Consider the following 21,956-nt stretch of genomic DNA (forward strand, 5'->3'; position numbering starts at 1 on the left):
TTGTGGGACAGAGTATTCCATGGTACAAAGATTACACAATCTGATAGAAGAATACTAAATTATAATACAGTTTTCTAATTCTGTCTATAACTTATCCAATTCAGCCTATCATAATAAAGTCAAGCTTTGCAACCAGGAAACGAAAAATCAAACCCTGTTTTCCATGTGAACTAGTTACAAGCAGCTTGAAACATAAAATAAATATTTGCTCTAGAGGGAGGAAGTTGCATTACTTCTGTCTGCTGGGCCAAATATATTTTCGCTCCAGCTGGCACAACGGAATCTTCGTTAATACATTACATATTAAAAGAGACCCTGAGTAGGTACTGTTGAGGTGTTTTTTTTCTCACTCCTACACGTTTCCTTTAACAATGAGTATAATGCAATCACATGTCCCGCGGGTTTTCATACAGTTGATAGGGATTAAAGTTGAACTTTGTATTAGTAACTTGAGTGGGGGCAAGGAGGAGGGAAGAAGAGAAAAGAGAAACTGAACTGCCAGAGACGGTCGCATTTTAGAGCGGAAATTAGTTTTCAGTCTATTTTTAAAACATTTACATATGTGTCTTTTATACACCATTTCATCAGATGGAATACTATTTTTAAAAGCCGGATTGTAGTGTAATCTAGTCTCTATGGCAAACTACCGACGAATGCAAAGGAATGTGCGTTATACGCTCATCACGGAACGTCGCACAGCTTTACAGGTGAGAATAAAAAATCATACCCTTAGGTATGACGTGGGGGAAAACATTTTCTTCTGTTTATAAACTTATCTACAGCTCGAGCTGTAGAAGATTATGTTTCTGCGAGTTGGTGGTGTTTTAATGTAGAATGAACGAGTTTGTCTAATTTTATTCTCTTCGTGGAACACACAGTGGTAATGTAAGATAGAGACTCAAAGTGGAATATCATTACAGTTGACAAGATCGAACAATTAAAATATGGTAGGGCTATCAACTTATTATTGAGAGCTAGCCATAGACCTGTTGCTTAAATGTTAAATCAGAGTCTTGAAAACTGAGATTACAGACGTCGGAAAGACAGTTGGGTACGATTTAAAGTGTTAATAGCCTATACTGGAAAATGGCAAAAAGCTGTTGGGAAAGAAACGAATTTAAATGTCCCAGGATATTTTATATGCAGTCTTGTACAGCTGTTTATGATAGGCCTGAATGGAGACAGTCGTTTTTGTTAAAAGTTTGATAGGCTAGGCTACTGATTTGAATATGATAAATTTAGTCAAATGTGGGGCTACCTATAATCTCTGACTGGGCTTTGTTTCTCTCCAAAGTGAAACAAACGGGATCCTAACGATTTGCGCTCTTGGAACAACTTCTTTGTGTGCGATAGCCTACAAAATTAGGCACGCGTTATCAGCAGGACAACATCAGTAGGGAAACGAGGAGAAGACTACAAAGGAAACGACCAAACATGTATGACAGCTCTAGCATCCCAGAGCTGTCAGATAGGATCAGCTCTACCGCTCATTTGAATTCCCATTTGGGCGGAGCAGCATCGCCGATGGTTGAGGAGGAGGAATCTGGACGCGATACAGCGAATGCCAGTGGAAAAGACTCCCACGTTTCAGAAATCTGCAGGGCGTCTGGAGACTATGTCAGTCTCGCTGACCGTATGTCTAGGGTTGGGACTCATCAAGCTTCGATACGCCGGTCGAGGCTGCGAAGGCAACCGGAGATAAGTGAGCCCTGCTCCATCGGTGCGCTGAACACTTACAGTGTTTCGCAAAAACTATTAGGGGAAGTAACAGAGAAGGGCTCCATTACTCCCGCCATGCGAAAGAAATACTTAAAGGACCTTCTTGTAAACAACGGTTTGCACAGTGGTCTCGGAAGCCTATTACTCTCATCCAGCGCATCTTCTAAAGACTGTGATCACGACGCACCTTATAGCACAGAAGAAAGCAACACCAGCAGCGCATTCTGGGTTTTGGACCCCATGGAGCATGCGTGGATGCTGTCGATTGTGGATGGAAATTTTGACACCATAGTGGATTATCTCTCAGAGGATTTCAGTTTGTTGACTAGAAAGGATTTCGTCAGTGGTTTCACCGTGGTCCACTGGCTAGCAAAGAACGGCAGGGATGAAACACTGGTAAAGCTGTTCAAGTACGCTGAAAGGGAGGGGTTCCCAGTGAATGTAAACTTAAAAGCAAGCGGAGGCCTCACCCCCCTTCACGTGGCTGCGATGCACGGTCAGTACATGGTGATTAAAATTTTGGTCGGCGCGTTTGGTGCCGATGTGGAGGTCATGGATTACAGTGGCAGAAGAGCGTGGCAGTACCTGAAGACCAACGCCCCTGCGGAGATGAGGGAGCTATTGGACGGGAAGGACGAGTATGAGCATGGGACAGTTGGGTATCACAATGCCAACAGCGGGAGTGCTGCACAAAACTCCAACAGTGACGCTAAAGGAGAGGAGGTCGAGGTAGACTCGTTTGTAAGGAGAAATAACCGTTCGATGTTTGGGTCTTTCAGAAAGTTCCTGTCACCGGTAATACATTTTGTCAACAGCAGCATGAGAAACCCTATGGGCACTGACTCCTAAGAGGATACGAACACCGATGCTTGGTCAGATTGGAGGTAGCCAATTAAGACATTAAAATATATTTGAATAGGCCTATAGACAAGTCTAACAAGCTACGCGAAAACGTGTGGGTTTCCTTCAATACCGCATTTGTGAGAGTAGTTTGCCTGTTGGGTGTTTTGTAAACGCCAGATCACTGTGTTCGTGGTTTTATCCCAAACAACCACGTTGTTATTCCTTTTTTAATGGTAGAATATGCACTTTATTGTAACAAAACGTTTTGTATATTATAATTATCCAGTTTTTTTTCTTCATTTGGCTACTGCTTTTTTTATTTTTATTTTTTTGAAAATATCAGTGAAAACCTATTTTAACTATTCACTGTAGGTCTACTTTGGATCTCAAGTTTGTAGTCCAATACTGAAACTCAAAACACACTCTATTCAAATCTGAACACCCTGCAAGACAGGTTTTCAAAGGGGGAATTCAAACAACACCATAACCACACCTAAACAAACACGAAGGCAACTGCGAAGTGTAGACAACCATTGAATTAAGTGAAAGCCACTGTAGTGAAATGTATTGCCGACGATGTCCTTCGATTACGATTGATAATCTCTGGTGTCTGGCCTGTTCTGAATCCTGCTTTCAAAAGAATAACAAATACATCATCATTCTTAAGAAATTCATACACAAGGAAGATTTCTTAATTTAATCAGGCTTTAAGTTTTGACATTACCTGCTTAGCAAGACCACTTTATACCAGCAAGCCCAAACCTGAGGCACAGCACTTTAATCAAAGGTAGAACAAGGTGAGATCAGCTCTTGAGTCGCTCACAATCAGGCTCAACAGGACTACTTGACTGCAGGGGGGGAGGACAAGTCCTGTGACCTATCCTAAATAAACTTTCATTTTTCAGATCTACAACACTTCTGCTTCTCTCAGTACTTCTGTGAATCAGATCTTGTGAAGAACCCCCAGGCCACTGTCCAAGTGATTTCACATCACTACACTGTTCTTTAAATCAAGCAAAGAATGATAGTATCATTCTGAAAGTACTCTAGATTCTGTTACAACAGTGAGGCAAATAAAGTGACTCCAAACACAATATAATAATTGATTCTGGATAATCTTGAGTGCGAAAAGCATGAAAATTAAACTTTAAGGTACATTTTATAAAGCTTGAATGATGCAGACATCTGCAAGAAACAGGCCTCCAAGCACAAGCCAGTTTTGACTCCGAAAGCTGCAGTCCAAGCCAAACAATCAGACAAGCTGAGGGCCAGTAATGGTTCTTGTATAAATTTTTTATGTGTTACACTGGTGATGCACTCATCTGTAGATGAATCCATTAAATTTCTATGAAAGAAACTGAGCTTGCTTTCTAAAATCAAAGTGGATTTCCGTATTAACAGTGCATGAAGCTATATTTAAAAACTATTACCATAGCCAGAAGAAAAAAAAAATTCCAATTTCACCACTTCATTTCACCCATTTTTATTGTTCACATACAGAGATGAGCAGAGTATCTGTACAAAAAAGGAGAGACTGCCAGTCCATGTCATGGTCTCTTCTAGTCTGGGCCCAGAGGATGTCATCATGAATAAGGCTAAGACTGTGGGAGCTTGTGAGGATAGAAGGGAAGCAGTTACAAGCCCAGTTTGGTCCTCCTCCAGTGCCTTCTCTTGGAGTTGTACCTGTGAGTTAAGAAATATACTCCAGTATACTTTTTTCCTGTCCACACCCCCTCAGCTCTTTAAATTATGTTGAAATAACCACTAAGAGTGATAGACACATTGTTACATGTTTCTTCCTTATGGAGTATATTTTGAGCAGGTAAAAAAAAATGCATCCACTCTTCAGTTTCCAATTTGAGAAAGTTCTTGAAATTCCAGAATATAGGAATAGAACCAGGGAAGTGCATATTTAACCATTTACAGTGCGATAAGAAATAAGCAAATGATATATGATGAAAAAATGTATATATTGTACATGAAATTTGAGCAGTTTGGAAAAATTGGCCAATAAAGCACACAAAAATAACAGGCCTGAATATCTGCCTGGACATATTACCAGCCTTTCCCATAAAGAATGGAAACTAGACAGGGATGCATATGCACCTCTCCCAAAACAGAAAACAGACATGGTGCTCTGCACCCAGAAATAAAGGTAGCGGTCTATAAGGTTAAATAAAATAGCATGCGTATCCTTATGTCACTGCCACAGAGCATCCTCATCATATGGGAACTCTGAGGAGGTTGTTACTCCACGGCAGCAGGTTACTGTTAGCAGGATAATGGCAGTACTCCCACAGAATGAAGCACTGTAATTGCAACCTGCTGGACCAAAGCATAGAAACTAAACCATTTAAACCGACCAGGCGCAAGCTCAAGACAATCAGGTGCGCGAGCTCACAAGGTAGCTAACCTAGTCGGCTAAATTATTTAGGTTTCCACGGTCCCTAAATAGTTAAACAATAAGTTAGCTAACCAGCTAGTAGCAGAACATGGCTTTCCGTAAACTAACCAGCTTTAAACTAGATACCTGATTTTGTTGCCAGTCTTCATTCTGATCCACTGTGGGATAGGTCGGTTCTGTTTCTGCTTCTTCGCTAGAAAGCGTTTGATCCTGAAAGTCTTGTGGGAAGACTGGAAGAGCAAGAATACATGTAATTCGCGCTTGATTCATAAACCTTAACTGGTATAGCTAGCTCGCACGTACTTACAGATCCACATCGAATTACAACGTTAGTTATGTATCCACAATCTGAACAGGTAATACATTGCGACAATCCAAGGACTGTCAAAGACAAGCATTTCCACCACGTTACTCATTTATATATCGAAGAACACCAAATCGTCCCCAAAAAGTCTGCATCAACTCGCAGCAAAGCGGCTACTATCTGGTTAGCAGCACCGGGAATATATTTCTTTTTGATAAGTACGTCCAAGCCATTCAATTCTTGCAGCAAAATTTGAGTTAACAACTAATTTTGCTGTTAATACAATCAATTCAAGGACTTAAATATGTATACACGAGGATGATAAACGATATTTTCTCACCATTATGAATTTACCGTCCTGTCTCCACAATGGCGGTAGTTGAAAAGAGAGAACTCTGGGAAATGGTATGGTTGAAATTGTGAGATTACGTTCACGCCACCCAGTGGACGCAAAAAGTACCACAGACACGATCAGGTAGAGACGCCGAGGTTTAAATGGATAAGGACAGGCATGAACAAGTGTAAGAAATAAGCGAAAGGTAAGCGATGATAGAAAGAGGGGGTAGTTGTATAGAGGAGTACTGGAATAAGAGCCGAGAGTTGTTTTATGATACTACAGAAGGAAATTCAACAACAAAGCTTGAGACTTATGTCATTTTAAACACAATGGGGTGGGGGGAGGCTAAAGTGAGGAGAAGGGGGATGAAAAAGATAAGGGATTAGCAGGAAAGAAGATGGTAAAAGTAAGGAAATTAGATAAATTAAGACAAAGGAGAGAGGAGTGAGGAAGTGGAAGAGGGAGCCCATGCATGTATGATAGGCCTCCAAGAGGTAGATATTCTATGTTCTATATCTCATGTTTTGCTTGTGTTTAAAGGGGTGTGGACAGTGAGTTAGATGAAAACAATTAACTGTAAACACTGACAAAATATCATAAGCATAATGGATGCCAATGGAACTTACCAAACTGCAGTACCACACCCAGAATTTCGAACATATCCTGGAAATTTCTGCAAACAGCTCTGATAACTTGCTTTCATAATGGTCCTGAGAGTAATGCACATGACATATATCAATACATATCACCTGTAATACACACTTGAAAATAACTAGCTAGGCCAAAGTGGCCACTCATACCATAGATCAATTAACATTTCTTTATTAAGATGTGTTCTTTGGATATATTTTCAAGATGAATGGCCTAGACTAGAAATACATTACAGAACATCTATGATAATATGATATTAATGCAATGTACATCACTGGCAACAACACTTAAGTAGACTTGTGATTGATCAAAACAGAGACACATTTCTGAGCCAGTCAAAAAAAAGAGAAGGTAAAAAATTTGTTAACAATTTGATAACTCATTGATATGCATAGGTTCAAGTAAATAGGATACATATTAGAAAATCCACAGTCTCTGGATCCTTATAGCCAGCATTGAGAGGAGTACCACATTAAATTACCTAACTAGTTGCCCATGCTCTATAAGAGATAGATTTGATAGACAAGAGATAAATATAAATAGATAGAATGTTGTTTCTGATTAATTAAAAATAACAAGAATATGGATTACTAAAAGAACTCACTATACTGTAAGTACCATAGTCAGAAGTTCAAAAATATCCTGCAAATTATTTTCTTCAAAGGGATCCAACCTTCTTTCATAGAATTGAGGGTAATGATTAAAGTATGTCAGCACATAATATATATCACCTGTGCATTATTGTGACATCATGTGTGACCTCACAGCCCACAGACCATCCTCTGGCTCAGAGGCCACTTGTGACTCATAGTTCTATGGACATCACAGAAGCCTACAGTATCTATTTACAATCAATTTAATGGGAATGCACATTGTCAGCAGTGAAAAGAAGGCTCTTCTTGGCAAACAAGTTAAAGCAGGCTATATCTGCTTTATTGTTGTAAGGGTAGACAGATAATGCAGATAAATAGATCAACATTTACTCAAGATCTGTCTGTAGCTACATATGAACAGCCAGACAAACGTAGACAGTGAAACATCTAGATATTACAGAGTATAGCAGGTGACACTGTAAGCAAATTAACCTGGTAAGAGATAGGTTGAGATGATACAGAGATGTACAGTTCAAAACAATTTTATGTTATTTATATATGTATTCTGTTTATTTTAAAACAAATAACATGAAATTTAACAGATTACTATAAATGGAGCTTGCATTGAACCAAAGGAAAAATGTATTCATTATTTAATAAAGCCAACAGATAATACAGTAAACTACTGTGACACATTTAGCCTCAACACTCATAAACCACATCAACTGGCCTTTGATATATATACATCATAACACTTTACGACATTCATTTTGTTGTCTTGGCTACAGCATGTACTCACTTATATACTCCCAGTTAAAACTTTCCTGGCTATTCATTAACCTGTAAGCATGTATGAATTGCAGACCTGACAGCTGCTTCCCCACAAGCTGCATGATTGTGTCAAAGTGCTAAGATCCTAGGACATGACTCAAATCCAAATCCATCCCTGGCTTTCTTTCCCCACCAGTTAATTAACTGAACAATTAGTGCGAGTGATTGTGGCCAGGCTGTGACATTTAACTTCATGCCCATCAGGCTGGAGAACACCATACTGCTTCAGCTCTTCAGCTGGCATGTGCAGCCATTTTAATGCATTTTCTTAAACAGGTAAATGTCAGATGCCTCCAAAACATCATATTGTATCAATAACATTGGAAAGTGTTGAAAAACTGTTTAAAACACTGACATTTTTATTACACAATTCCTTGTATACCGCTGAATCCATTTATATGGTTGCTACATTAAAGAAATATATTCAATGTTCAATGTACACAACTGAATGTAAAGTAAGGCTGTGCTTAGTCAATCAATGTGAACAGTACCATTACTTAATACAGTATCCCACACAATCTATTTAGGCTTAATTCAATTGCAAATTCTGCTTCTATGTGGTTGCACTACACAATGACAGCTTATGTGCAGCTTGGTCATGTAAAAAGAGTGGTCAGGGTGATCAGAAAAGCAGTCATTTCTGAATCATTCCATGTGTGGAAATGTACAAACTGAACATCAGGGAATACTTGAACCAACCTTGCAGTGAAAAAAAGGCACAGAACCATAGCCTCCAACAGAAGACCAAATTCAATCTTGCCACTGCCCCCTGTGCAACTTGCATCTTCTCTGATATTGTATCTTGTTGATATCTTTTCAGTTTAGTTTACAGAATGGACAGCATGTTTCCAATGGCGAAACAGGTTATACAAACGTACTTTATTTCACACATCTTTCATTTCACACAAGCAGTTTTGGGGAGCAGAAGATGTCCCCTACAATGTACATTATTAAGCTTGTAAGCTGCAGTAGCACACAATTCAGCCTCGTGCACATCATTAGCGCTACATTCGCTCTACATCAGAACCAGAACCAAACAGCTTGACCAAAGAAATGCTCCTTTTGATAGGAACGGAACTACGCAGACATGCTTTGGGACCACAGAAATGAACAACATACATGACAGTAAAGGTGAACTTAACTCACATATACACTGCTTTTGAAAGACTGAAGAAACAGACCAGGTAAGGAAGAACAGGATATCGCCGTAGGGAGCCTTCACACTCGAAAAAGGCAGAGGAGCTTTATATATGTACCTCCTTTGGGCACAGTGTGTAGGCATTACTTACGAAGGAGCAGGCCTTCCAAATGCATTACATGAACCACAGCTACTCTACTGCATAGTACAGCATATGTTTGGCTCCGTGTCCTCTGTAAGGTCACTTTCGGTTCACTTGGTCCAATGAGCTTTGGCCTCTCATAGCGAGCCCCATTTCTGAGCTGACATTTGGATAGTGAAACATTTCCCTTGCTTCTCTCAGAAGCAGGGGCTAAAACTGGGGCTGGTACAGGCACTGGAGGGAGACACAGGCACGTATGTCGTGGAGGGAGAAGAGGGAGAGTGAGGCGTGGCCCGGCCCCGGCCGACCTGAGGCACATCCTCTTGCGAGTTTGCGCTGACCCCCCACGGTCCTCGCTCATCTCTCGTCTACTTCCTCTCGTTTGTTTAAATCAGTCCTCTGCTTTCTCTCGCGGACACTTGGCCTCGCTCTCCGGCTTCCTTTCTGCGGCCGGAAGGTCTCCTCCTCGGTTGCGGCTTCTGGCTCCTGGCTGGTACAGCTGGATGGCGGGGCGATCCTAATATGCACAAACACACCCATGTGAAGTCAAACAAGTTAAAGCTACAAAACGTATAGTGCAAAATTAACACTCTACACAAGACCGGCTGAAGGCCGATTCAGATAAAGAAACATCGGCTGAAGGTTTTACAACTTTTTAAGGAGAAATCAGTGTGTGAGTTTTAAAATGTCGACTTGCTGCTGGGGTCTTAAGGATTCAATATAATATGTCAAATCTCAGGTTCAGTTACTAACTCTACCAACAGATAATCTGCTGTTATGGAAACAGTCCATTTGTAAAGTGGTTGTTTGATGCGGACTGTCTTTACCCCGCAACATTGTAATATTTTAAATTAACAATTAAAGATCTTGTCTGCTGCCGCAGATTTGGCCTGAACCAGGATTAAGAAAGCTGACCTTGTTTCGTACACGGTCTCTTTTGGCACTATCTTCCTTCTTCTCGTCTTTGGTGGGCTTCTCGGGTTTATCACCATGACCGGGGGGGTCTCCCACATTCTCATTCTTTCTCTTCTCCCAGACACGGTCTTTCTCCTTCTTTCCATCCTCGTCTCGTTTCCGGTAGTTCTCCCCATCGTGACGATCCCTCCTCCTCCGTCGTTCATCGTCCTGTCTCCTCAGGCGCTCCTTCTCTTTCTGACGCCGCTCCCTGTCCCTGTCCCTGTCCCGGTCGCGATCCCGATCCCGATCCCTCTCCCGTTCCACGTCCCGATCTCTGTGCTCCTTCCGGCCATCGTCCTCAATCCTGCTCCAAGCAAACAATAACCAATGAATGAGTACCATTTTTGAGCAGGTCTGTTTCCCATCTCAGCTTAAAAATCAGTTAGAAACAAACCAAATCAAGAAACTCACTTCCTTCCCCTATCCTCACGGTTTTCGTTGTTCTGCCGCTTCTTTGAGTCGGTACCGCCCAGAGCCTTGTCATCCTTCAGCTTGTCCTTTTCGGTTTTCTTCGCCTTATCTTTGGGCTTATCGGAGTCCACATCATCCCCTTTCTCTGGCTTCTTCAAGAGCTGAACACAGGCAGAACAAGAAGCACCATTTTGCAAAGTGTAGTTGAGTTGAATTATTTTTAAATACGTGAACACTGAATGATGAAAAAGTAGGATTCCACTCCACTGAGCTAAATTTGAGGTCCCTCAAATTTGGTGCAAAATCAAAATTCAGAAAAAAGTAGATAGAGAAAAAGTTTATTGTTAACCAATATGACCAGGTTTAAAAGTCTTAAAATGTGCATTGACATTTCAGTGAAGTTGAATAAGAATCCTGTACACAGACATCAAACAATCTCTGGCTGGGATTCCAAACCTGTCACAGACCAATACCTTAATCTTTGGCTCTTCCTTAGATTTTTCTCCGTCTTTCTCGTGGTTTTTCTCTCCTTTTTTCAGCTTCTCTGCCTCCTTGCGCTTCCTCCTGTCCTCCTCCCGCCACTTGCGGCGCTCCTCGTCCCTCAGTCGCTTACGCTCCAATTCCCTTCGTCTCCTCTCCTCTTTTTTCTCCTCTCTGATTCGCTGAAAGACCAAACGCACAGTATGAGTACACACAGTATGTACAGCTAAAAAAAGCAACCCCCACCAGAGGATAAACATTTACCTGTTTGTTTTTAAGGAAGTCCAAGAGAGGAGTTGTTTTTTTTGCTGGAAAAAAAATAAAAATAAAACCAACAAGTTAAAAATGAAACAAATTACCTCTTATATATATATATATATATATATATATATGATACATACTTCCCTATACCAGTACCTCAAACTTGACTTACTTTGATACACACACAAATAGCAGATGAATACATTACTTCTAAGGTACAAAAGTAAAACATTCTGTCATTTACATACCAACTAACTCTTTTGTTTTAGCCTCGATTTCTTCCAGCAGCGTTTCAGGAGTAGATGTCAATTTTTCGTCATCTCCATTATAATGTTCCAAAAATTTCTTGTAGTCAGCATCTTACAAACACAAGGAAAAAAATACATACTTGTATTTTAATCACAGTAATTTGCTCTAGGTTAGCAATAAAAACAAAACAGAACTGTGCCTTTGTAATTACCTTCGTCAATAGTGCCAGCTTTCGCATCTTTCTTCTTACTCTTCTTTTTGGCAATCTTTTGAAAAGGTGCAAACTCAACAATGGCTGGATATTCCTGCCCTGGTCCAAAAATAATTTGGGTTAATATACTATTTATTAGACAGAAATTAAAACCTAACTTTGCCAAGCAACAAACAATTCTGCACAGATTTCTTTGACATTTGCACCGTCTGTAGGCACTGTTCCCACCATATCAGGTAATCGACAAAGAACATTCATAAAACAAATCTGCTGTTAATTTTCCACAGCATGAAACAGGCAGACCACGAACGTCACAACCAATAGAGCAGGACATACCTCTGTTATCTATGAAAACATATCCATCAAACCGGTCTCTGAAAAGGACAATATCCTCTTGGTTCTTGAAATTTATATAAGCCCTGGAGAACAGGTGGGGGAACAGGCTGTGAAGGTAAAAAAAATTATCAGTTGTCTACAGTGCATCCTGTTTTTTTTTTTTTTTTTGTAGCATTCATTTTCCCCCAAAAAAGACTGATTTTACAGTTTGTGTAACTGTGCTTTAAGTCACCTGGTATCATTCGAGAAGAATTCCAGGTAGTCAACCTCGGGAAGGGGCTGAAGTTGCTCCTCTAGCTCCTCTTTAGTTAGACTGGGTGGGAGACGGCGGACCACTATCTGTAATGGATGAATTATTGAAGATGGAAAATATCTCAGACAAGAAAATTGTAACAAGTGCACTTTTAATCTCACTGACTTCATTAAATGTGGTTCTATTGTGTTCTTGAACATAACAAAATGTACTAACTCTATTTATAAGTTACACCAGTGTCAGTGATCGGAGTAGGTTTCTTCAATATTATTAAATATTGTTGTTCCTCCGTGTAACGTCAGGCGTACTTCAAAACTGTACATATTAACGTTGTTGTTAATGTGATCAACTTCTCTATCAAACCACCTTAAAGCCAACATCGATGTTTCTTTTTTAGCTTGATAGTCAACTAGCTGCTGATAATTTTCGTAATAAGCTAACGTCAGCTAAATGTCGCCCTACATTTTCTGTTAAATGTCACTTAAAATGACGAATTGTTCTATGAACTACATGCCTATCTCGGATAGTTTAACTGCACTGTCTGAATTTTAAAAATACAGGCTTAATTTACGGCTACATTAGACGGCTAGCTATTTTAGCAAGTGTGCTATCGTGATGAATCCGAGACAGGCCTGCCCATCCCCTTCTCGCTCGCACAGCTCGTTACCTTTGTCATCGCTTCCTTCTTCTCTTTACTAGGCTTTTCTTGCTTCTCGTTTTCTTCACATTTTATCTCCACTTTCTTCTCCCTCGGACGGGCATTCTCCTTGTCCTCTTTCATTTTAAAATGATGTTTTTAGTAAGATCATCCGAAGTACGAACGCAGCTCTGAACTTTTTTTTGTATATTCAGGGTTTCTTTTCTGTTAGTCGAGCAACACCGAGGGTAATCGTTGATTGGTTATTAGTGTGTCATAAGATAACGCGATAAAAAACGAGAGCTGTGAAACAGCTAATGTTTATTTGGAATACGCAGGCCTAGACAATCTAGCAGCACGTCTTCGTAGTTGTAAGTACGCAAAATAATTGTAGAACTATAGTAGAATATCTGCTCTTCCCTAAATAAATCTAGTGTTATATTTCAAAATTTCTACATTTTAAGAGTGCTGCAGTTTGCTTTATATGGAGCATATGGTAATACCATAACCCAGCATCATTAATTGCAGAATAATTGCTATTAGACTAATAACACACCTAACAAACTACTATATGCATTGTCATATTGTAGTAAAAACAGGAGTAAAAACGACAATATTGTAATCACAATGCAGAACATCAAAACTAGATAGATGGCGCTATTTGGTTATATCAGCCTTTTGGTGTTCTCGTTGCTTCGAAAACACTACTCTTTTCACCGGAAGTAGGCGAATGACCGTCAAAGCTTTTAGGACGGAGGATAAATCGAATTTTTGATAAAAACTTGCCTTTATTACTTTGAAAATACCCGTGGCCGACGACCATGTGGTATGAAATATTGCCCGGTTTTGCTGTAATGGCTGTCTGTCTTATGATTCCTGGTATCGCCACGATTCACATCCAGAAATTTACAAATAAAAAAAGTGTGAGTACCTTGGTAGAGGGAGCCGACTGTAGTGACCTCTTCTTTTAACTGGAGGCTTAGGCTAGCTAGCTAGCAAATCGTTTAACTGTTGTAAACAGTGTTTAACGTTGATTATCTGTCTGACGTTAATTTAGATATGCTGTTAAGCTGTGTATGGCTTCTTTGAAACTGTGTACAGACCATTATAAGCAAGCTTCTAAATAGACCAAATTCTACCGTAATAGTTGGGTTTCTAATAAGACAGGGTATGGACACTAGTTATAGTTCATATCACGTTTATCGGCTAACTATAAAGCTAACGTAGCGTATGTTTCGCTCTGTTGTGTTATGTGAAGGGTCATGAACGCCGATTAATGGTTTATTTTCATCACCGTAACTGTCTGGTTAGGACTGGCTATTAATATTGGTCTGTAAAAGCAGGAGGCTGCAGCGAAGTGACTAGCAAATGTCAGACTTTAACCACTGTCCTACTGTTGTTAACCCCGTTGGTTAGCTAGCTAACGCAGAATTTCTTAGGTTAACTAGTTGAGAGTTGATAACGAGCTGCATCTGTTGCAATGGTATGGGATACAGCTAGCCAGATGGCCAAAACGTTGAAAATCCACTAACCATCCGTTTATTTTCAGTCAAACAGCATTGCACGGGTTCCGTACCACTATTACCTGCTGGATAGAGACAGACGACTGTTTGGAGATGGAAAACATTCCGCACCCAAGGTAAAAATCCAACGCATATACAAAAAGGTTTTATTCTTTAATGTCTAAAAATAATTGTCCTTGAGTGAATTGGATCCTGAAGGTTGTTGTTATGAGACTGGTCTAACATTAGAACTTTTTCTGTTCTTTTTAGGGATTAGAAAACATAAACTGAAGATACCAGACTTCCTGTCAAGATTTGGACCTTGAATTGATGATTTATTTTACATTAAATGTATTAAAGGATTGAGAATTGTTTATATTTGTTTTAAGTTCATTCAATTTCAAGTCACTGAAAATAAATATTCATAGTTGAATACATACCTGTTTTAGCTACACAACTATTTTGCACATGGTAATGCAGCTCAAAAGCAGAGATGCAGTACATCTGTAAGAATAAAATCTTGCAAACGTCTGAAGTAATTATAGAAATCGCAAGGGCCTCATGTTTGCCCCACAAAAAAAGAGTAATTTCTTCAGATGTTTTAACATGATACATGACTGGAGTTCAAGAAAACAAATATTTTGATGTTAAATTTTTATGACTGACCATCAAATGACCAGAAAATAGCCGTGTGTTACACCAAACCCTGTGCTAACCCGCCCAGGTCTCCCCTAGTTGCATACTGCTTTTGGTCATTTGGGGCATGAATGAAACACCCCGTTAGGTTTAACCGTGCAGAAGTGTCTGCACTTCTGCCTGGCTAGCAATCCCAGCACGCTAGCATGCTATATCAAAGCTATGCGATCTATCAGTCACTAAAAGACTGTTTACAATTACATACAGACTTTTGGCAGTGTCTCTCAAAATATAAATCTTCCTCCGTTGGTAACAAAAAGGGGTAATTCTGCTCATTTAACCCGATGACCTTATACAGTTCAGTGGTTTAACCTGAAGTACGTTGTTCAAGATCGATGCAACCACTTAAAAAGTATGTTACATTTTGCCCTGCTGTCCCCAACACAATACTTTCGGCGTGTTTGTAATGGCGAAACGGACAAGTGCTAATTCCTCTGGAGAATTGCTAAGTAAACAATGGATATTCTATTGACACTTATCTGAGTTAGTATGTTTTCTGGACTAAAATTACTGTGGATTTTGTTCACTAGATCCTTGCCATGATAAAAACACTGTCTTCACCATGATTCATGTCATCTCTGGATTTCCAAAATACAAAGAAAGTGTGGGCCCCCAGTTTTGCCTTACTTAAGGGGTTTAAATTAAATTTAGGTGTATGCATTATGGCGGGTGTGTCTGCTGGGCTGCTCTCCTGAATTGGCAGACGATGTCACAGCCTTAAAACCGACCAGCCATTCCAGTGGATTCACAGTCCGGGTATTTGAAGTGGCATGTACTGCAGAACGACCAAATGCATTTGGTTAAGCTCCAACAGGTGGAGAGATCAAACGTGATGTAGGCAAAACATCCAAGTGCAAACACATGCACGTGCTTTAACATTTGCTTCAGAGGTCTGCTGTGGGAGGAGACATAAGCTCTGTAGCCTCAAATGCAGAACAGCAACGACAGGCATAATGGGCTGCGCACCCTCCAAATCCCCTAGCATGAACCCTGCAGCTCGATTTCCCAGGGACAGCTCTGACATGGACACTTGCTCCAGTTTCCTGTCTAGCCGGAAGAGCTCCTCTTGCACCCCTGAGATGACAATGCATGGGTCAGTCTTTGTCACAGGTAAGCATCTTAACTCAGGGCTGCCCAGCCCTGTTCCTGGATATCTACTGTCCTGTAGATTTTCATTTCAACACAAATTTTTCATGCCTGATTCTACTGAGCAGCTCTGTGCACATAGTTAGGGTTGGAGTGTAAACCTACAGGAAAGTAGATCTCCGGGAACAAGGTTGGGCAGCCCTGGTCTAACTCTAGGGGCTTTCTCTTTGTGCAGCAGTGGAACCGTGACCATGCAGTAAATTAAATGAAGTTCGCAGCCACATGGCCAATGTGGCAATGTCAATATTAATTTAGCTTTTACAACAGGCTAAAGGCATTTAGATTTTTATTTTCCAGCCATACAGTAAAACGAGATTCATTAACAAGCTAAAAAGATTTTTATCTTAACATGCTTAGAGAAATCAGAAAATTTACAAACTATGGACAAAATAATATTGAAGGATTACTGTAAATATATAGCATTGTGAATATCCACATATTACAGTAAGTATACAAAAAACATGGTGTGTAGCCACAGCATGTTTACATGGCTTGAAAAGGACAGACAGGTGCATTGTGCTTCTCTTTGTTTGCAATAAGTATTACCTCTGCCTGTATGCTTCATATGGCCATCCATGTGAATGGGTGGACTTTAGTCATGCTTTCAAAATTATTTAATTTCTCCAAGACATTATAAGATAATAGTTCTAGGTTCAGATACAAAATTTATATTGAAGGGATAGTTTATTGTCAACTGACGATATTATCTATTTCATCTTTGCTAGATTTAACCCATAACGATTAAAATTAAACTGGTATACTTTAAAAGATCATTCCTGTTCCTTGATATGTATGGTCTATTTCTCACCTTAGTTCCTAGCAATGACCACCATGGCTGCCGTCTGCTTCCACCTTTGACACTTGACCCAGGAAGGGATCAGCTGACAGAGCAGAATCAGAGCAGAGCCAACAGAGATCCATATCCCAAATGAGGATATAAAATACAGGATGAAGTAAACTCTGTTTCATGAAAACCATGGATTGGTTTCTGTATGATCATAGGCCTACAAAATAAAAATGGACATGATTTATTTATTCAGGTTTCAAACCCCATGTTTTGTATGTAATAAGATAGTAAACAGCAATTGAGATTTCAATTCATATTAGTATTTGGAACAGCTTTTTCACAAGTTGCCAGTGATAGTATGAGTCCAAGTATGGTTAATGACACTTAATCATATGCTTGGCTACATTTTATTTTTCAGTTTTATTTTGAAATTTCCTATCGAACTTCTTTGACCCCTCATGACCCCTTTTGACTGACCCAAGTATCACAATTTCTGAGCCAGATTATAAATCGTATCCCCATGAATTTAAAAAAGATGTTGCTTAAAACTACCAAAAATCAACCATGCCTCACCTAATATTGAATAGTTTGCTTTCAAAGAAATGTATAAATAATGGGCAGTTTTGTAACATGTATTTTTAGAACTCATTTGGAAAATTTATTTTTGAAAAAACTACAGATACAGAGCTCGGCGTGTGCCAATTTTAACACTACTGAAGACTAAAACACTTAAAAGCCTGAATGTTCTTCAAAATAAAGGAACAATACTGAGATGTGTTCAAACAGCCCATTGGTGCAAAGTGATAATTACAGAAGCTTGCTTTTAATCATTTTAATAAGCAGAATTATATACAATGGTCTCCATGCGATTTTGAAATAGCTTAAGCAGTTTACACAATTTTAATTTGACCTCATTTACCAAGTTTAGAATTGGATTATTGTCATTAAAATTACAAATGTAATACAAACCTAACACCTTAGTTCACAAAAAAAGTTTACAAAAGTATCAAGATACTTCAGAAATTTCATAACATGAACAAAGCTTAAAAAACATATATTCCATGTCCAAAAAATATTTTTGTCAAAACCTTGAATCCCAAATTCACATATTTAATATTTAAAGTTGGGTTGTATGGTCTATGGCTTGTCACCGCCTTTAGTTTTCCTGTACACCATCTCACGGAAACTGGACAGGATCTTGGTCTCCCTCTTCCTGCGCTCCTCCAGATTAAAAGACGCCAACGCTCTCTTCTCGTCTGCACTATAGATCTGGTTTTCCTTCCTCAGACGCACAGCCTCCATGCGCCGGTGCCTAAGGGGGAGAGAATCAAGAATCATAAATAATGTGAAGGATTACAAATGGGTTTTAAACAGACTCCAGAGAGATGTCTACTCAATAAACTATGAGCAGTTGTCTCTCCCACTGTTAATTCTCCAAATGCAAATGTTTAAACACAGCATGTTTGAACTCCCACAAGCGATGGTTGCAGATTCAAGAAACGGCACAACAAGGAGACCGCTCTGATCACAGGCATCAGTTCAGAGTAACTGTCATATTCACAAATCTTTAGAGCAGATGAGATGGGCGTGACAATCTCATCATCATTGTACACTACCATTCCACCCAAAAAGTGTGTAGATCAGTGAATTGTTGCACGTGCTCTGAATGGAGGGGATATATTAATTTTCTAAAAGACAGATTAAACATCATGCATAAGAGAAATACTAAAGTAAATATTAAGCCTTGAACATTTGCAGTTGAGAGAAGCAAAGCTGAGTGCAAAAATCTGCCTGGCTATGTCTACAAAGGGTAGTCAATAAAGGCTAGAGAAATCAGCCATTTTAACCCTTTGACGAGTACGGTTTTGGAATGCTTTTTCAAAATTCTAAGTTAGTGTTTTAGAACTCTTTTTAGAACATTGCTCTCCATTACCAGTAATAAATGTTACATCAGCATTAGAATTTCAAAAGAACATTCTAATCACATGTGATCTTACACCTTAAAGGGTTAATTCATCATTTACATCACTTATTAATTCACAGTAACACAAAATGTGTCAGAGCAGTACACCTTAAGTTAATTAAGTGATCCCTAACAGAACCAAATCTGACACCCCACTGTTTGTGGTTTTGCCTTCTTACCTGCTACCACTCATCACAAAGCCAGACTTCTCAAAGTCAGCAATCTCATCGCTGGTCAGCCCAATTTCACCTCTTCTAGGGATACGTTTGCCAGCTTTCACATACTCAGCCATGGCTGCACCTTCACCTGGCAACAGTGCATGTCCAAAACTGAAATAAAGAAGCAACACATCAGCATTTATCACTGTGTAATGCAAAGGCCAACAGTACCAAAAACCGGTTACACTTTGTTTGCAAGTGGCACTGAATTTTCCACCGCATCAGTCCAACCCAACTCTTGGGCTAATGTGGTAGAAAGTGATGTCAGGAATAGCTCTCATATCTAGAAGCAGTAAAAATGAAAAAATAAGACCATGAACTCATAATGGATTACTTGCTATCACACACACACACACACACACACAGTGAATAAAGACCAGAAATGTACCCACTCTGTAAGCCTGCCTTCCTGGGACAGATGGGTGAGGGGAACCTCGGGGCCCACAATCTGTGGACCATCACACACTCTCTCTACCCACAGCTCTCCACTTGGGTCCTCCTCCTGCTCACTTTGGTCACTGCTTGAATCACTGGACTGTTTACGGTTCTTCTTGCTCTTCTTCTTCTTTGACTTCTTCCTACAGGACATGAGTTAGGCCATCAGTGATCTAAATGTCTTTACAGGAATTTGAGAGACAGGCGGTAAGAGGGAACATGACCACAAGTTACTTTTTTTTCTTCTTCTTCTTTTCCTTCTTCTTAACTTCTTCCTCTATAAAACAAAAACACAAAAAACAGAAATGATATTAGCTAGACACAAGCACAGATGGGTGGATGAAGTGAGTTTGCTCTCTTCAGTGTAAAGTGCTCTGTGATCATATGAAAGGTGATAAACAAATCCAACCCATTCTTTTTGTTATCACTACGTTACGTTTGTGCCTCTAAAGTGATGTATGCTGGGATATCCTTACCCTCAGAGTCGCTGTCAGATTCACTGTCCTCTGAATGCTTTCTGTGCTTCTTCTTACGTTTTTTCTTCTTGTGTTTCTTCTTCTTTTCTTCTGCACATAAGATCAAACTCATGTGTGTTCAAATGCTAGTCAAAGTGTTTATACATGTTACATTATACCTTTATGTTTTAGCAGCACCATGTTCATACTGCTAATTCACACCCCTCTCATTTGTAGTGAAGACTGGGCAAACAATGGCCGTCCCATGAATTAAGGTTTGTCAAAAATGTATCACTATTGCAGTCAAGGGATTTTACCTTCAGAACTTGAACTTGATTTGCCTTTATTCACATCTTCCTCCACAGGGGTATGCTCATCAGAACTTAAAGAAATGAGAGTGATGTTATAAACAAGTATTTGTCAAACCTTTGTTACACACCTTAGTGACACTGCACTGTATGCAACAGGTCAGAGAAAAAGAGCAGACCAACACTGACCACTTTATTCATGTATATGGTAGCGTTACGATTCAACATTGAAATTCACTTACTCTGGATCTCTTACTCTTGGCGAATAGCTCCACACTTCAGGTGAGCCCAATTCCCCAATTTTCTCTCGTTCTTGTAGCCGTCTTAAGTTGAGAACAAATAGATACAGTTTATGGATACATTTTATTATATTGCACAGGACAAGCAGGAAAATGCGGAAATTGTGATTACGATGGATTAAACAGGGAGTAATCTGGATTTTACATTACATTTTATTTGGCAGACGCTTTTATCCAAATCGCCGTACAGCAAGTGCATATCGAAGGTCATTGGAAATACTACATACACAGGTCCGATGAGGTACAAATCCCATTATATTATCAGTTATCCATAGCCAAGCACATCAAGTCAAGTTCACAGAGTTAGCATACGCTACCTCAGTAGAGTTATAGCAAGTCAAACTAAAAGTGAGGCAGGATTTCAAGAGACATGATAAAGAGCTACAACAGCAAGATGACAATACAGGCAGAGCATAAGTGCTAGATGAAGAGAACAACGGATCTGTGCTGGTAACAAATGCGTGTGCATTCTGCCGTTCCAGCAAGTTGACCGTGAATAAGGGTGGATGAAAACATATTCAGACTTTTAAATAGTGATCTGTCAATATTTGATTAGTCAGCCAGTTCTCGTTTGTACTTCGTGTCAGTCTATTTTGCTAGCTTCTTACCTGGCCATAAAGGGATCTTCTCTCGCATGCCAGTAGGAATTATCCTGTCTGTCATATTGCGCAAAACGAGATGCATGGCCGTGTCTCTCATTCCTTCGGCTCGTGCTGGTTGCTCTATCCCTGGACCTGGATCTGGACCTAGAACGACTCTGGTTATTCCTCCTATAAACACCAGTGCCTTGTCCCGCCTTGGAATCGCATAATCGCAGAAGTCGATCGTTGATGGAACTTCCATCGTGTTTTTTGTTTGGTCGGTCCGCTGGACTCAAGTCACGACTCCGGGATCGACCACTTCGTCTGTGGACATGTCTAGGCTCGGGGCTCCGACTCATTGACCGATCGACGGAAGGCATGATTTGTGTTTGTTTAGTTATGTAGCTAGCTAACTTAGCTACTGCTGGATGAAGAACGCAGACACTTTAGGCACATACAATCCGTCGTGGCAAATTAGCGACTCGATCTTTTCACTCAGTAAGGATATTTGTTTTGGAAAAACAAGGCCGCTCTAAAAAGACAAGTGGGATTTCCAGAACTGCACATACTTCCTCTTGCGTGTGTGGGCTGACGTAAACGGACCTCCGAGCATCAAGCAACTTTTCAGTAGTTCCTTGTCGAATATAAAACGTGTACGTTTTGAACAATTAATTTCAGTGGTTATATTACATAACGTTACGTGTTATGTAACATCTCAAAATTTCAACAACAAAAAATCCGTTCATTAGAACAGCAATGAAATATTCACCAGTTGTTACCTAACTTGACGCTATATATAGCTAACTCAC

The 21,956-nt window shown here is 39.8% G+C and overlaps 5 protein-coding genes and 1 non-coding gene across 7 annotated transcripts; 2 read left to right on the top strand and 4 right to left on the bottom strand.

The window, feature by feature from the left end:
- Positions 1-340: 340 nt before the first annotated feature.
- On the top strand, positions 341-3,923 carry sowahd (sosondowah ankyrin repeat domain family d). Its single transcript, XM_035407481.1, has 2 exons — positions 341-707; positions 1,295-3,923. Exon 2 carries the CDS (start codon positions 1,435-1,437, stop codon positions 2,566-2,568), a length of 1,134 nt encoding a protein of 377 aa, XP_035263372.1. The 5' UTR covers positions 341-707; positions 1,295-1,434; the 3' UTR covers positions 2,569-3,923.
- A 106-nt stretch (positions 3,924-4,029) lies between these two features.
- Positions 4,030-5,683, bottom strand: rpl39 (ribosomal protein L39). Its single transcript, XM_035407482.1, has 3 exons — positions 5,611-5,683; positions 5,093-5,196; positions 4,030-4,245 (listed from the first exon to the last, which is right to left on the bottom strand). The coding sequence occupies exons 1-3, from the start codon at positions 5,611-5,613 to the stop codon at positions 4,197-4,199; spliced, it is 156 nt and encodes a 51-aa protein (XP_035263373.1). The 5' UTR covers positions 5,614-5,683; the 3' UTR covers positions 4,030-4,196.
- LOC118224430 lies at positions 4,758-4,891 on the bottom strand. Its single transcript, XR_004764654.1, has one exon. It is a non-coding gene; the product is annotated as a small nucleolar RNA SNORA69 (small nucleolar RNA).
- Positions 5,684-8,539: 2,856 nt separating the features above from the next.
- Positions 8,540-13,009, bottom strand: upf3b (UPF3B regulator of nonsense mediated mRNA decay). Its single transcript, XM_035408288.1, has 10 exons — positions 12,788-13,009; positions 12,100-12,206; positions 11,868-11,974; positions 11,532-11,630; positions 11,320-11,430; positions 11,075-11,118; positions 10,804-10,992; positions 10,331-10,491; positions 9,878-10,223; positions 8,540-9,479 (listed from the first exon to the last, which is right to left on the bottom strand). The coding sequence occupies exons 1-10, from the start codon at positions 12,899-12,901 to the stop codon at positions 9,354-9,356; spliced, it is 1,404 nt and encodes a 467-aa protein (XP_035264179.1). The 5' UTR covers positions 12,902-13,009; the 3' UTR covers positions 8,540-9,353.
- A 429-nt stretch (positions 13,010-13,438) lies between these two features.
- ndufa1 (NADH:ubiquinone oxidoreductase subunit A1) lies at positions 13,439-17,136 on the top strand. 2 transcript variants are annotated; one of them, XR_004764299.1, is made up of 4 exons: positions 13,439-13,680; positions 14,307-14,396; positions 14,530-16,065; positions 16,915-17,136. XR_004764299.1 is itself a non-coding variant. In XM_035408300.1 (3 exons), exons 1-3 carry the CDS (start codon positions 13,579-13,581, stop codon positions 14,548-14,550), a joined length of 213 nt encoding a protein of 70 aa, XP_035264191.1. In that variant the 5' UTR covers positions 13,447-13,578; the 3' UTR covers positions 14,551-14,635. The 2 variants fall into 2 exon arrangements, 1 of the variants encoding a protein (XP_035264191.1); XM_035408300.1 differs by lacking the exon at positions 16,915-17,136 and having other exon boundaries at positions 13,447-13,680; positions 14,530-14,635.
- A 385-nt stretch (positions 17,137-17,521) lies between these two features.
- Positions 17,522-21,639, bottom strand: nkap (NFKB activating protein). Its single transcript, XM_035408292.1, has 8 exons — positions 21,175-21,639; positions 20,510-20,590; positions 20,277-20,341; positions 19,981-20,070; positions 19,739-19,781; positions 19,462-19,647; positions 19,031-19,180; positions 17,522-18,200 (listed from the first exon to the last, which is right to left on the bottom strand). Exons 1-8 carry the CDS (start codon positions 21,525-21,527, stop codon positions 18,026-18,028), a joined length of 1,143 nt encoding a protein of 380 aa, XP_035264183.1. The 5' UTR covers positions 21,528-21,639; the 3' UTR covers positions 17,522-18,025.
- Between the last annotated feature and the right edge of the window lie 317 nt (positions 21,640-21,956).

This window comes from Anguilla anguilla, chromosome 3, assembly GCF_013347855.1.
Source record: "Anguilla anguilla isolate fAngAng1 chromosome 3, fAngAng1.pri, whole genome shotgun sequence".
NCBI lineage: Eukaryota > Metazoa > Chordata > Actinopteri > Anguilliformes > Anguillidae > Anguilla > Anguilla anguilla.